The sequence below is a fragment of the Anoplolepis gracilipes genome, chromosome 5, assembly GCF_047496725.1.
Source record: "Anoplolepis gracilipes chromosome 5, ASM4749672v1, whole genome shotgun sequence".
Lineage (NCBI taxonomy): Eukaryota > Metazoa > Arthropoda > Insecta > Hymenoptera > Formicidae > Anoplolepis > Anoplolepis gracilipes.
Genome location: NC_132974.1, coordinates 14,421,649 through 14,435,467, shown reverse-complemented (window position 1 = coordinate 14,435,467; position 13,819 = coordinate 14,421,649). Strand labels below are relative to the sequence as shown.

The window sequence follows — 13,819 nt, the reverse complement described above, 5'->3', positions numbered from 1 at the left end:
ATAATAATAATAATTAAAAAATGGTTGGATTCAATGTCATGGACATTTGACAAAGATAAAAACTACATACAATTTCTTCTTGACAAAAAATTACGTAAAATTTTAAAATAAAATATACTTTCAACTTTCATGTGATCCTTCCAATACAATGAGATCAAAATATTTTGATACTATTTTGTATATATGTCTACATATTATAATTAATAATAAAACATGACAACCTTACAAGTGATTAAGTGTGATATATTTTCAGTGAATTATGAATTTTTATTATAGAAAATATGTAAATATGATTAATAAAAAGAGAGCATATATATATATATATATATATATATATATATATATATATATATATATATATGTATGTATGTATGTATGTATGTATTTTATGAAATGTATTAGAGCATTTTATTATTCCAGTTCCCTTGAAACTTAATAAAATGTTATATTGCACACTATATATTGGTTTGTCGCAAAAGATCAGTTTATTGTAAATGACATGTGTATGTACATATCGTATTATAGAGTATCTACACATATTTTGAATAATCTTCATACATAAACAATATAAAAAGTATTGTATAACATATATACAAAATTTTAATTTTCACGTATTTAAATTTATAAAAATTAAATTTATAAAAAAAAAAATTTTGATTACATGACACATGTACAAAAAAATTGTTCCTATCACATAGCTGATCTGTATATATATATATATATATATATATATATATATATATATATATATATATACGTAATGTTTTTTTACACAAACATATATAAAATTTCACAACAGAGACTGAATCGTTATCCTACATTACTATTGTACATGATAACTACAATGTACTTTCATACATTTCTTTTTTATGTTAATCCAAGCTCCAAAGAGTTTTTGAGAGATATTTTATTATATTCTGTACATTTATGTTTGTAGCATTGTTTTATACTGCATGCTTATTCTGTAATTTCCCAACTCTCTAATAATAATATCATTATTGTTATATGCTTTATGCAGCTTACATGTCATTTATCTAATAACACGTTAACGACAGTGATATTTATATTATTGGCGAGAAATTACAGAATAGACATGTTATTAAATCAGAATTTTAGAACTACCTAGCAAAGCATAAAAATAATGTGTTGCTTTCTCAACACCCATTTATTTTACTTGCTTAACCATGTTGTTCTTATTATAAATAATACGATCAAAATTGTACTCATTATTTATTAATCAAGATAATTTAAAAAATCATATAAGATAATTGGAATTTGCATGTCATTAAAACTGCGAAACATCAAAATGAGAAGCGATACGCTGGATAACAGTCTTTTTGATTTATTCAGTATCGCTTTACATCAATAAATTATAATATTAAAAATAAAATGATAAACTATATATAAATTATTGATCAATAAGTAGTTGTTAAAGAATGTACACGAAGCTAATCCTTTTCATTCATTTTTCACCATAATTCATGTTCCTTATATTACTAACGTTGTTAGCTCGACCTCTGTGATTGATGTTGTTGCGATTTGTTACGGTGTTCGTAGTTGACGAGCCTTTGCCCTACGAGATACTTGTCGTTCTTAATATGCTCGTACAGTTTCTTGAATTGGCGTATCTGAAAATAGATCACTACACAGATCAGATTCACCAAAAGAAGAAAAGGATATAAACGTCTGGCAATGAGGATCTGGGTCTGCAGATTTGTCACGAAAAGCGGAACTATTCCGTAGGCCACGGCGTAAGGAACCGCGAGGGCAAGACCAAAACAACATATAACGGGAGCTGCCAATTCTTTGACAACAAACTTCAAATCCATTTCCCTTATTCCATCGTTATATGCCCGCTCGATAGCGAGACGTATTCGCCAATCGGGTCCCATCATTGTCACAGCGGTGGCTATCTTTGTGTATAATACGCCTAAGGCCCAATCTTGCCAGATGAATAAGATGGGATTTTGCTCCAACGGGACGCGCAACGGCACCACCACCACTAACTCGAGAAGAAGACCGAATAAAAGCGGTATAACACCGACAAGCAGCACAAATGCCACCGAAGCTTTCACGCCCAAGATCGCCCAGTGTTTAATTCGGTCAATGATAGCTCTGCGGCCACGAGGTAACCAGGAGAAGGCCAGCGCTAAACCTCGCGCCGCAGCCCAACACACGTATGTCCCACACGCTACCGTGTACACTTCGTGTACTCTTCCAGAGAGAGGGCCTACAGTCTCACCACCATCTAAAAGTGTCAAATAGTGTAAGTAAAAAAAAAAAAAAAAAAAACGAAAATTCCGAAATATGTACATTTTCGAAATATGTAGTATTTTCTTTACATATTTGTTATAAAAATGAGTAATTTGTATAAATAACTTACCGGAACCGGTCACCGCAGGCGGTAAAACAGGCGGCGACGGAGCAGGTGCTCCTACCATCCACAACGCCATCACTCTACGTCCAAGCCATACAGGTAACGTCATAGCGACTAGACTGGCGATCACGAGGGATACGCAAACGCAGAACAAAAGTCCGACCAATCGCGCAGGAAACCATCGTGGCCTAGTGTAAGGTTGAAATCCTGTAGGTCCTTCCCGCTGCAATAATGCTTGATGCGCGGCGCCCAAGTCCGGATGTTGTGGTTCTTCGATGACCGCCAATCCCGGATCATCTGCTTGATCACGCAACAAGTACGACTGCAGGTCTAACATCCACGCTACCACGCGACACCACGCTCTCACTAGAGCCTTTAACCATGTACGCGTATGCGATTGTTCTAATAATGCGGGAAGGATCACTTGCAGTAGAAGCAGTTCCAATGAAAGTTCGCTGACCTACAATTTAAAATGCATATGTACAATATATACGTATACTCTACATAAGAGTAGCCCTTATAACAAGGATAAAGATATAAGAGAAATAACGCAATTGTTGTTGTATTATTATTATTATTATTATTATTATTATTACCTGAGCTTCACTTTGTACGGTCACAGTATAGGGCAAAAATCCTGGCCAGGCCCATCTTAGAATTTTCACAGGCAGCCACAACATGAGTAAAATAGCCGTGCCAAATATGATTGCGGACGCGACTAGTCGCCGTACGTGTCGCAATATGGGAAGATGTATCATCTCTTGTATAGGGGAGAAATCAGGATCGTTCAAATTTCGGAGGAACCAAAGAACTCCGGGTCGTAAAACTTCACGTAAGAGAAGGATAAACGACGCGAAGTAATATATATAGACCATTCCTACTAGCCAATGAATGAACATAGACGTGCCGGGAGCGAGTCTGAACGAGGATTCTCGATCTCGAAGTGTGGCGTCAAACATCGCCAATGAGCAAATATCCAACCACCAGCCGCAAACTAATGGAAGTACGCCAATCTCAACGACGGAGAGCAAAGAGACTTTGACGATAACGTAGCAAAGTCCCAAGATTCGTTGGGAACGCTGAAAGCCTAATAGAGCGGCAAGAGTATGGAGGACCACTAGACAAACTCCGATAACGCAATAACCGCACAACGTTGTCACCAAACCTTCAAAGTGTGACGCCGCCGCGTGTTCCTGTAACCCTAAACCCGCTATCGTGAAATGACCGATATGATAGGGGCAGAAAGCAAATACCTGTAAAAAATATAAAAATGAGAAATAAAAAGGAGAAAACTATTCTTATGGAAGATAGATAAACTCACCATGATAAATAAAGTATTTAGGGATACAACCCAGAAGACATGTTCGAGAAAGACGAGAGACCCATCCAATCCTAAGAGACGTTCCCACGTTAGTTCCTCAGCAGGTCTATCCCACTCCATAGGATTCCAATTAGCTTCCTCAGCTTCACCCTGCGCTTGTGCTACCACGTGTGCTTGTACCGCGTGCCCTCTCGGCCAACGTTCACCACCTGCAGCGTTCACCTGTGCGCCGTCCGCGCCAAGTTCGTCTCTAATTGGAAGTGGTGGTGCGGGAGGTGCTTGTACATCTCTCATTAGACCCTCCGGCTCGACAAGAACAATTCGTGGAATATTAGCCAAGTTTTCCGCCGCTTCTTGATACGCAGGACGCTGATCTATAAATAAACGATCCAATGTAAATAAAATGAACCACCAAACAATGTTGTAGAGAAATACAATCAAGTCTATCACGCTGCCACATGGTCTGTATATCTTTGTCACTTTTAAAAATATGAAAAATGATGTTTAACATGGAATACCTTCATTATGTAACTCTCCCTCTTGTAAAATAGGTGGATCAACAAAAGGAGGGACATTATTGTTATCCTGAACTTCTTGCGGCATAGCACGTTGTTGTTCTTGAGGTTGCTGTGGCTGTTGTACATTCGCTTGCGGTGGATTGTCGACCGGGGGCAATTGTACGTTGTCTCTTTCGAGCCAATCAGGACCACCCGCGTGTAAAATCTGTTCGCGTAACCATACTAAACCGATGAAAGCAAATAAGGTGCAAGTAACTACAAAACAACCGTGAAATACGTCCGATGATATATTTTCGGTGGAGAGCATATCCATCGGTAACGACATTATCTGCAAAACACAAAGATCATCGATGAGCTTATAAAGTTTTTTTTCCTCCTCGTATCGAAGATATCAAGAATTAGTTTACATATATTTTGCCACTTACTCGGACTAAATCAAGTGGACCGCTGAAAAGGGCTCTGTACGTGCGACAAGCGGTTAAAGGAACGATTCCTAGCCAAGCGATCGCCACCAGGGTATAATGTAACCAGTACTTTACAGCAGTGACAATACTCGAAAATAGCCCACCTACGACATCTCTTAGCGGTAAACGGCGCGGCATGTCTGGACTATATATAGGTGTGAATGAGAAACGGTAACCGCAGAGCTCGCAGTACTCTTTACGCGAGTAACGCATCCATTGAACCAGGCATTCTTGATGGATCCATTTGATACTACCCGTGCAAATGCAAGGATGAAACAGGGGTCTGTCTGCGAGGCCTTCGGATCGACAGACCCTGCAAATATCTGCACCTAACATGTCCTCCGTCATGTTTGGTATTGGGAGAAAAAGATCGCACGTAGAAAGTCAGAAGTAATCCTTTATAACTGAAAACGAAAGAAAAAGAATATATAATGTATAAATTCATATATTCTTGCGCAGATCATTATATATATATATATATATATATATATATATATATATATAAAAAATATATTTATTTTATATTGGCGACTGAAGAGACACAAGCGTTGAAACATCTTGCATTAATTTATGAAACACGACCTACATATCTTGTTATCTTTTAATTTTCTAATAAACTGTTTATCCACCTAATCAGCTCGTGATAAGCTATGGTAATTCTCTTTATTTATAAAAAAATATATATATAATTGTAATCTTATAATCTTGTGATATTTCACATCGAAATTAACAGAAATTAACATAAAATGAGATATAAAATTAGCACTATTTATTTAACGACAAACATAACTTTTTAACGATATTTAAATTATTCAAAAAAGGAACAAAAGGAAATTAAGAAATAGGTGTATGCGATGTGGTTCATATTTGCATATAGAAAGAAATGTAAATCTGAAAAATCGAATTAGAGAGAAATGGTAAGAAGAATGGTGTTATTGATGTATTTAATATAACGATGTTAAATATAACTTGGAATCATGTCTGCGTGTAAAAGTTAAGTAACGATATAATTGCCTATTTACGTCTATCATTTTCAGACGAAAAAAAAAGACAATCGATTTAAATGATATGACATAGCGGTTGCCCAATGACACATATATTTTTACGCATATAGCAAGTAATACGTATAATTACCGAGCACAATTACGCCATTAGCAATTACAAATCATATCTGATATTACCAAAGCTATGTTTCATAAATTGTTGGGTCATGTTACGTGGAAAAAAAAAGGTAATGATTTACAAAACACAGATCGCACTATCTGGCACGTTAATTTCTCGCGCAAAAGATCTCTTTGCTAATGATATAATACGATATTCTCTTTACTTACGTGTACTCGAATAAAAATACATCAAATCGAAAACTGTTATGCAAAATACCGAAAAACGTCTACTGCTAATTCCAGTTCTCTCTAGTTCGTGTTCGACATGATTCGAAACTCGCGAGATGCAAAAATCCCTGAGAAAAATGTGCCTGAACCACGGTATATACCGTAGCTTAATTTACGAGTACACCGAGCACTTGATACGCGTACCAAGTACTATACTAGCCAATCATGGCCAGTCTTCTAAAGAATGGAATGGCTGTGATTGGCCAGTAGTATTTAGTACGCGTATCAAAGTATGTCGGTGTAAACTAAGGCCGGTTCCACAATAGCTGTCGTAAGTTGGATGCGGAAGAGTTGACCAATCATATTCGATTATTCTTCTCTAAAGTCAACTGTGATTGGTCAACTCTTACGACATCCGACTTACGACAGCTATTGTGGAATCACCCTAATGGCTGCGTTCAACAGAGAAGGCAAATCAGTGAGCGCTTAGTGATTCTTTATTGTGATTGGTTTCTGCACTTAGATGCAACAAAGATCTAAATGCAAGAACCAATCACAATAAAGAATCACTAAGCTCTCACTGATTTGCTTTCCCTGCTGAACGCAGCCAATGCGAAAGTGACGCTGCGCGTTCTCTGATTAGTGTATATATTTTCATTATGATCATGTTATCATATTGTGATTTGCTATAATAGAAAATTTCTAGAATCTCTATTGGAATAGCCAATCAACGTTTCAACTCTATTGATGACACGAGCAGCTTTGTGAGACTTTTTTTTTTAGATTTATCAGACTGCAAATGCAATATTTAGAAAAAAACCTAATTTTGGAGCGAATTTAATCTGTCATTCGGGAAATACGTTTATTTTCTTCAGATATCAGATTTATTTGATTACATATTTAATTATTAATATCGTTTTTTACACATGTTTTTAAGTATTAAACATTTAAATTAATTTATAAATTTTTAACTGAAACTTATTGCCAATGTCGAAAGTTATTTGTTATGACCTTTCACAAACTGCATAATATCGTATTAAATTGTACCATATTTTATAATGTGACGTTTAAAAGTACAGCCAGCAAATTGTACAAACTTACAAATGCCTCTTATTCGATAAGTCGATACTATTCAGAGTATAACATGAAAGTTCTCAATGTTGCTGAGAAACACGATGCTGCTAAAAGTATCGCTGCTTATTTGTCACGCGGTACAAGTAGAAAGGTAAACAGTTATATATATATATATATATACCATATAGTAGTCTGTCGAGAATTTTTGATTATATTGTTTCTAAGTTATTTTTTCATTCATTGTTTAATTACATTTATTCACAAATGTATTAGAAACATTTATTAACTGTTGTTGTTGTTTTCTTTTTTTATAGAGAGAAGGCTTATCTGTATATAATAAAATCTTTGAATTTAATGTACAACTATGGGGCCAAAACTGTCAAATGGTGATGACATCTGTATCCGGCCACTTATTAGGCTACGAATTCACAGGAGCGTATCGTAAATGGCAGGGCTGTCATCCGCTAAGCCTATTCGATGCTCCAGTATCCAAGCAGTGTTCAGAAGAAAGTTACATAAAGATTAAGAAAACCCTGGAACGAGAAATACAATCTTGCAATGCATTGATTATTTGGACAGATTGTGATAGAGAAGGGGAAAATATAGGTTTTGAGATTATACAAGTCTGTCAAGCAATCAAGCCAAATATCCGTGTGTACAGGTAATTAGAAACATGTTTTTTCATATATTTGTGATAATGTTTACAAACTTATTACATTTCAGGGCAAAATTCTCAGAAATTACAAAACAATCTATCGAAAGAGCTCTGTCAACTTTGGGGGAACCGGATAAGGCAACAAGTGATGCTGTAGACGTAAGAAGCGAATTAGATTTAAGAATCGGTATTAATTCTATTAACCCCAAGATTATATTGTTAGTTGGGTTTATATTGTTGCAATATGCTTTATATATGTGAATTTTTTAACATGTTAATAGGTGCTGCGTTCACGAGGTTTCAAACCTTAAGATTGCAGAAAGTATTTCCCAATACTCTCGGGGACATGCTGATTAGTTATGGAAGCTGTCAGTTTCCGACGCTTGGATTTGTAGTTGAAAGATTTTTAGCCATCGATCGATTCAAGTCTGAACCATACTGGAAAATAAAAGTAACAGACGATCGCGATGGAATATCGATAGAATTCAGATGGGCCAGAGTAAGATTGTTCGAGAAGATGCCTTGTCAGATTTTTTTGGACATGTGTTTGGAACGGCCGGAAGCTACAGTGGAAAAAGTAACATGCAAACCAAAAAGCAAATGGAGACCTTTACCTTTAGATACCATTGTAAGTAATTGAATTATATTAGAAAAGAAAAGTTTAGCATTTTAGTTGAAAAATCATCGATTTATAGGAATTAGAGAAGCAAGGCTCTCGTAAATTACGCTTAAATGCAAAGGAGACGATGAGAATAGCAGAGAAACTGTATACCCAAGGTCTCATTAGTTACCCACGCACTGAAACTAATATATTTCCAAAAGAATTAAATCTAGCACCATTAGTAGAGCAACAAGTAAACCATCGAGCATGGGGTGATTTCGCACGAGGTTTACTACAATCTGGAATAACTCCCAGACAAGGAAAGAAAACCGATCAAGCGCATCCTCCTATCCATCCCACAAAATACACTGACAGTTTGCAAGGTTTGTTCCTTTCCAAAGATATTTGTTCTCTTATTCCATATTAAATTAATCGCGTTATTAATTGTATTAATTGTCATTTGTTAATAGGAAATGAGGCAAGAGTATACGAATTTGTAGTTCGACATTTTCTAGCTTGTCTGTCAAAGAATGCGGAAGGTCGTGAAACAATGGTAGAAATCGATATAGCGAAAGAAAAATTCACAGCTAACGGTCTGGAAATTATAGCAAGAAATTATCTTGATGTATATGTATACGATAAATGGAGTGATAAGCAGATTTACTCTTATGAGCAAGGGCAAGTTTTCAGACCAACCAGCATAGATATGGTAGAAGAAAAAACTTCAGCACCAAACTTGCTGACTGAAGCCGAATTGATCGCGCTGATGGACAAACACGGCATTGGCACAGACGCCACTCACGCCGAACACATCGATACTATTAAATCCAGGCAATATGTAGGCTTAACAGATAATCAACATTTCATGCCGGGCAAGTTGGGAATTGGTTTGGTCATGGGATATGACAATATGGGGTTCCAAATGTCTAAACCGCATTTACGTGCGAGCCTAGAAAAAGATTTAAAATTGTAAGACGATTAACAATTTTATGCATAATTAGTCTTTAAAATCTTTTTTCTCTTTCTCATGCTCTACAGTACATATACAAAAAAATTTACTTTTATGACACGCTAATATTATCATAGGATATGTCAGCGTCAGAAAGATCCGAGCGAAGTGTTACGAGAGCAAATCGACACATATCGTGAAGTGTTCAAAGTGGCAATGGAACGCGCTAATATGATAGACGATGCTTTAGCACAGTATCTTGATGAAAGACCTACTCAAACTGAACAAATACAATTTTCTTCAGTCACTGACGTCGCTATTTTCAAATGTCCAAAGTGCGGCTCTAATATGGTTTTGAAAGAAAGAAAGCAAGGCAGAGGAAAATATATTAGTTGCATGGGATATCCAACGTGTCTCAATGTGATCTGGTTTCCAGAAGCTATAAAAGATGTAGAGGTTTTAAATGAAACATGCAATCAGGTAAACAAATCATATGTCCAATGACAGTATCTCGTATAAATATATATGTACAGTTTATGAATAAATTAATAACTAATATATGATTTATATTTTTCAGTGCACGGAGAATATTCACAAATTGAAATTCACGTTAGTTAGGAATGTGATACCTTTGTACGGTACCTCATATACAACTTGCATAGGCTGTGATACTACATTCAATGAAATGTTAAACATAAAGCAAGATTGTATCAGACAAACTCAAAGAACAAATACTAATCATAGTAATATGAGAAATACATCGAGCTTCACTTCTACTTCAAGTACATCCCAATCGTATATATCTGACCGACAACAGGCAGTTTCTAATAATATAAGATCTGTTCAAAGTAATAACGATATTGACTCGATGGAAACTTTTGGCACATCTGGAGAACGCGCACAAAACCATAATTTTAACGTTTCTCGACCAAATAGGCCGAATACCGTTCGTGGAAATACAACAGTGTCAAATAATAGAGAAAACTCTACTTCTTGGATTAATACACATAACTTTAACAGTTCATCGAATCAACCTGCGCCTAGAAATGCTCGCAATGTGAACAATAAAACTAATGTGTGGGGTAATATTGACAATAATGCAGAGATTATGTGCAACTGTCACGAGATCGCGATTCAGTTAACAGTGAAAAAAGAAGGCCCGAATAAAGGTAAGGTGACAAAAAGGCCGAAATTTTTAATGTAAATCTTTGTGGCGTAAATGATTTAAAAAAACAATATTCTTGCAATTCCAGGACGTTTGTTTTACAAATGCGCTAAACCGCAAGGTAGTGGCTGCGATTTTTTCTTGTGGGCATCTGATAGCGCCGAATCTCGAGATGACGCAGCGAACGAACAGTCTAGTTGGATATCTAATCCAGATAGAAACAATGTTAATACTAATCACTTTGCTCGTGCAAGTACCTCTAACAATGATTGGGGAAATTCATCGACGAACGATACGATTATGTGCCAATGTAATCAGCCCGCTCGAAAGTAAGTAAACTCTGTGACCGGAAAAGTTCCATCGATTGAATTCAATTGATAATTAATATTGATAAATAATAAGATGCGTTTAATAAGTTGAAATCTGAATTAATAGCGATTATATATATTTGCTCCGCTAAAAATATTTTCCGCGTATTAGATTGACGGTTCAAAAAGAGGGCCCCAATAAGGGACGACAATTTTATGGATGTCCAAAAGGCATGAATTCCACTTGTAATTTTTTCAAGTGGGCAGACGAGAATGATGTCGATAATCGTGGAAATACAGATTGGAACAATTTCACAAATAACGGAGGGAATCGAAATCATAGCAGAGACCCTCAAAGAGGTAGCGCTCCTAAAAGGCCTAGACTCACTGGCGGCAAGAGAAAATGTGGGAATTGTGGAGTCGAAGGTAATGCATGTAGAGAACTTTTTTTTTTTCATCAAATCCATTGTTTTTTTCGAGATAGTATTTTTATTACAATTTCTCTCAAATTATATTTATTGCTATATTTTAATTACATTGTCATTTTACATGATAAATTATCTTTTTATAGGACATACAAGAAACAAATGTCCAGAAAATGTACGACCTTGACGAACGAATTTTCGTTAACGCAGTTTTGTAAATGTACAATTGTATAATATATAATAACGGTCTAGTTAATAACGGAATTGTAAAAAGTTCAAAAGTATAAGAAAGCAGTGTTAAACACAGCTTTCATCTCAAACAATAAGTCTTGACTAACTATGACTGAATATGAATTGACATTACTTTGTCAGTGTTTATTTCCTCAAGTGTCAATAACAATGCTCAAGGCTAAGCAGCAACTCTCCTGTTATGAGAAAAATTATTTTTTAATCTTTCCAATTCTTCTCTTTGTAAATGAGCCTCTGTGGTTGTTTGCGTTAGCTATAAAATAGTATCCAAATTGTCATAACACATCACTTATTGTTATATATTGTTATTAGTATTTTTTGCTATAATATTGATAAAATTATTTGTTTAAAAACAGGTCTTTATTTTAGCTAATTTTCTAAAATGTAAAACTTGAAAAGAGTTACCATATCTAATAGTACATCAAACTTTAGTTTTAATAAGTTATTTTCTTCCTCCAATCGTCTCACTTCTTTTTTTAATTTTTCGTTCTCTTTAAAAGTACCTCCCACTCTGCCAGATTCTAAAACAAAGTTTAGAACCATCTATTTTTATACACAAAAAAATCAGCAAAAGATACAGTTTCTATGGGATTAAACGTACATAAATTATTATTTACCTGGAATCCATAGGCCTGCCTCAAAAACAGCTTCTTGATCTCCAAGACGAAGACGTATAGGGCCTACTTCAGGACCCAGTTCTTTCTCTATTCTTTTAGGACTTAAATTTTTGTTTGCTAAGAAAACTGATGCCTTCCTAGTCGGTGTTTTTTTCGGAGAAAATTTATTGGAAAATAAAGGCATAGTGTATCACACTTTCGTAAGTTAAATAATGTATATATATATATATATATATATATATATATATATATATATATATATATATATATAAATAGAGATTCTTAAAAAACTAGCACTAACAATAAGAAGCAGAAAGGTTATGTCTAATTGTTAAAAACAATATATAGATTAACAGAAATTTTACTTCGCGAACACTACTAGCTAAATTTTTTCTATACATATAGATATATTTTACAATATTTTATAAAATGTTGATAAATATCGATACATCGCTACATTTTAATCTAGATTTTATAGGGTGAACAAAAATATACGAAATGTATCATGTTTAGCGTGACGTTGCCTTGACAACGCTTTTAAATTTCAAAGAATAAAGGTGCCTTTTCATGCTGACGCTCGACGCTCATTTTTGGCGTCAAAACAGATCAAAATTGACGAATTGGTATTTTTATTTTTGGTCACGTGATGTCTTATGACGCTGAAAATGAGCGTCGAGCGTCAGCATGAAAAGGCACCTTAAGAGCGCATTCGGGGAGACGCTATTATAGCGCTAACAGCATCGTTCTATCTTTGTTCAACTTTTAATGAGTAACAAAGATAGAATGACACTGTTAGCGCTAATAGCGTCTCCCCGAACACGCCCTAAACACATCATAAAAATATTCGGTCGGTTAATCGATGTTTATTAAAAGATCGATATATTTCTTGGATGTTTTCGATTAGTCCCTATGACAATGTTTTTTTTTTTTATCTAATGTTACTATATTTTATTCACTAGGCATGTTTTATCAGTTGGTTATTTTTCTTCGTTTGGTATTTTTGCCGCACGAGGTCATCCAAAATCAATTTAAATTCTAATTCAAACTAACCCTTTTTTGCCGCTAAGCCAGTCTCCGGTTTAGATATTTCCGAATCGGACAATCGTGGTGATATCTTGAAAGTTATTCCGTATTTCTTCTCCATTATTTATTATTTAAAAGCGAATCTGGCGAATGTGCGTTAAAATATTATCGCGCGAGTGTGTTTCATACGAGGAGCGAAAATATATATTGCAATGTAATCATCATAAATTTTAATCGATAAACATTCATCGTCAAGTATATATATCGCCGATATATTACATATGCGTTTAATGTTGTGTAAATGTTTAAAAATTTGTACATAATATATGTGTGCTCAATATGAATATTAAAAATTTCTTTTGCGCGTTGCATTTGTAATTAATATGTGTAGCATTATCGATTTGATTTGATTTGATTTGCAGATTTCGTTTTTAACTCATTGACAACAAAACCTACAAGATCCACGAAAATTCTTCCATATACACGTTTCGGTACGTCATTCGCGCGTCAACCGTAAGAGAGCGCCACCGACGCCGATTAACCTGTCGGACCGTGCGCCGTGCGCCGGATGCCGGGTTAGTCGGAGTTCGGAGTCCGGAGTGTTTGGAGTGAAGCCAATACGTGGTACGTGAGCCGCAGTTTGCAGTCTGCTGTCGAACGTCGTGCGGAGTGGATATGTAGGTGCTCACGTCGGTTGCAAAAAGTGTAACGGGACCGATTATGAGCTCGCGCGATCTCACGT

At 35.4% G+C, this 13,819-nt stretch overlaps 3 protein-coding genes across 3 annotated transcripts; 1 reads left to right on the top strand and 2 right to left on the bottom strand.

Annotated features, from left to right (window-relative positions):
- Nucleotides 1–1,217: 1,217 nt before the first annotated feature.
- March6 (membrane-associated ring finger (C3HC4) 6) lies at nt 1,218–6,140 on the bottom strand. The gene is made up of 7 exons (XM_072892438.1): nt 6,012–6,140; nt 4,642–5,084; nt 4,217–4,544; nt 3,699–4,072; nt 2,974–3,630; nt 2,384–2,837; nt 1,218–2,248 (listed from the first exon to the last, which is right to left on the bottom strand). The coding sequence occupies exons 2-7, from the start codon at nt 5,026–5,028 to the stop codon at nt 1,506–1,508; spliced, it is 2,943 nt and encodes a 980-aa protein (XP_072748539.1). The 5' UTR covers nt 5,029–5,084; nt 6,012–6,140; the 3' UTR covers nt 1,218–1,505.
- A 687-nt stretch (nt 6,141–6,827) lies between these two features.
- Top3alpha (topoisomerase 3-alpha) lies at nt 6,828–11,617 on the top strand. The gene is made up of 11 exons (XM_072892527.1): nt 6,828–7,236; nt 7,400–7,746; nt 7,809–7,927; nt 8,022–8,368; nt 8,436–8,724; nt 8,812–9,310; nt 9,428–9,770; nt 9,868–10,459; nt 10,544–10,784; nt 10,936–11,189; nt 11,335–11,617. Exons 1-11 carry the CDS (start codon nt 7,018–7,020, stop codon nt 11,373–11,375), a joined length of 3,291 nt encoding a protein of 1,096 aa, XP_072748628.1. The 5' UTR covers nt 6,828–7,017; the 3' UTR covers nt 11,376–11,617.
- On the bottom strand, nt 11,554–12,289 carry Cby (beta catenin antagonist chibby). Its single transcript, XM_072892529.1, has 3 exons — nt 12,055–12,289; nt 11,843–11,958; nt 11,554–11,690 (listed from the first exon to the last, which is right to left on the bottom strand). The coding sequence occupies exons 1-3, from the start codon at nt 12,236–12,238 to the stop codon at nt 11,598–11,600; spliced, it is 393 nt and encodes a 130-aa protein (XP_072748630.1). The 5' UTR covers nt 12,239–12,289; the 3' UTR covers nt 11,554–11,597.
- Nucleotides 12,290–13,819: the final 1,530 nt, after the last annotated feature.

Coding starts and splice junctions, on each gene's coding strand:
- March6 (XM_072892438.1), bottom strand. CDS start 5,028: ATGACGGAGGACATGTTAGGTGCAGATATTTGCAGGGTCTGTCGATCC. Junction 4,545..4,641: donor GTCCACTTGATTTAGTCCGA/GTAAGTGGCAAA, acceptor TGTGTTTTGCAG/ATAATGTCGTTACCGATGGA. Junction 4,073..4,216: donor GGGAGAGTTACATAATGAAG/GTATTCCATGTT, acceptor GTTTATTTATAG/ATCAGCGTCCTGCGTATCAA.
- Cby (XM_072892529.1), bottom strand. CDS start 12,238: ATGCCTTTATTTTCCAATAAATTTTCTCCGAAAAAAACACCGACTAGG. Junction 11,959..12,054: donor GGCAGGCCTATGGATTCCAG/GTAAATAATAAT, acceptor ACTTTGTTTTAG/AATCTGGCAGAGTGGGAGGT. Junction 11,691..11,842: donor TTGATGTACTATTAGATATG/GTAACTCTTTTC, acceptor ACTATTTTATAG/CTAACGCAAACAACCACAGA.
- Top3alpha (XM_072892527.1), top strand. CDS start 7,018: ATGACCTTTCACAAACTGCATAATATCGTATTAAATTGTACCATATTT. Junction 7,928..8,021: donor CGAATTAGATTTAAGAATCG/GTATTAATTCTA, acceptor ACATGTTAATAG/GTGCTGCGTTCACGAGGTTT. Junction 9,771..9,867: donor TAAATGAAACATGCAATCAG/GTAAACAAATCA, acceptor TATATTTTTCAG/TGCACGGAGAATATTCACAA.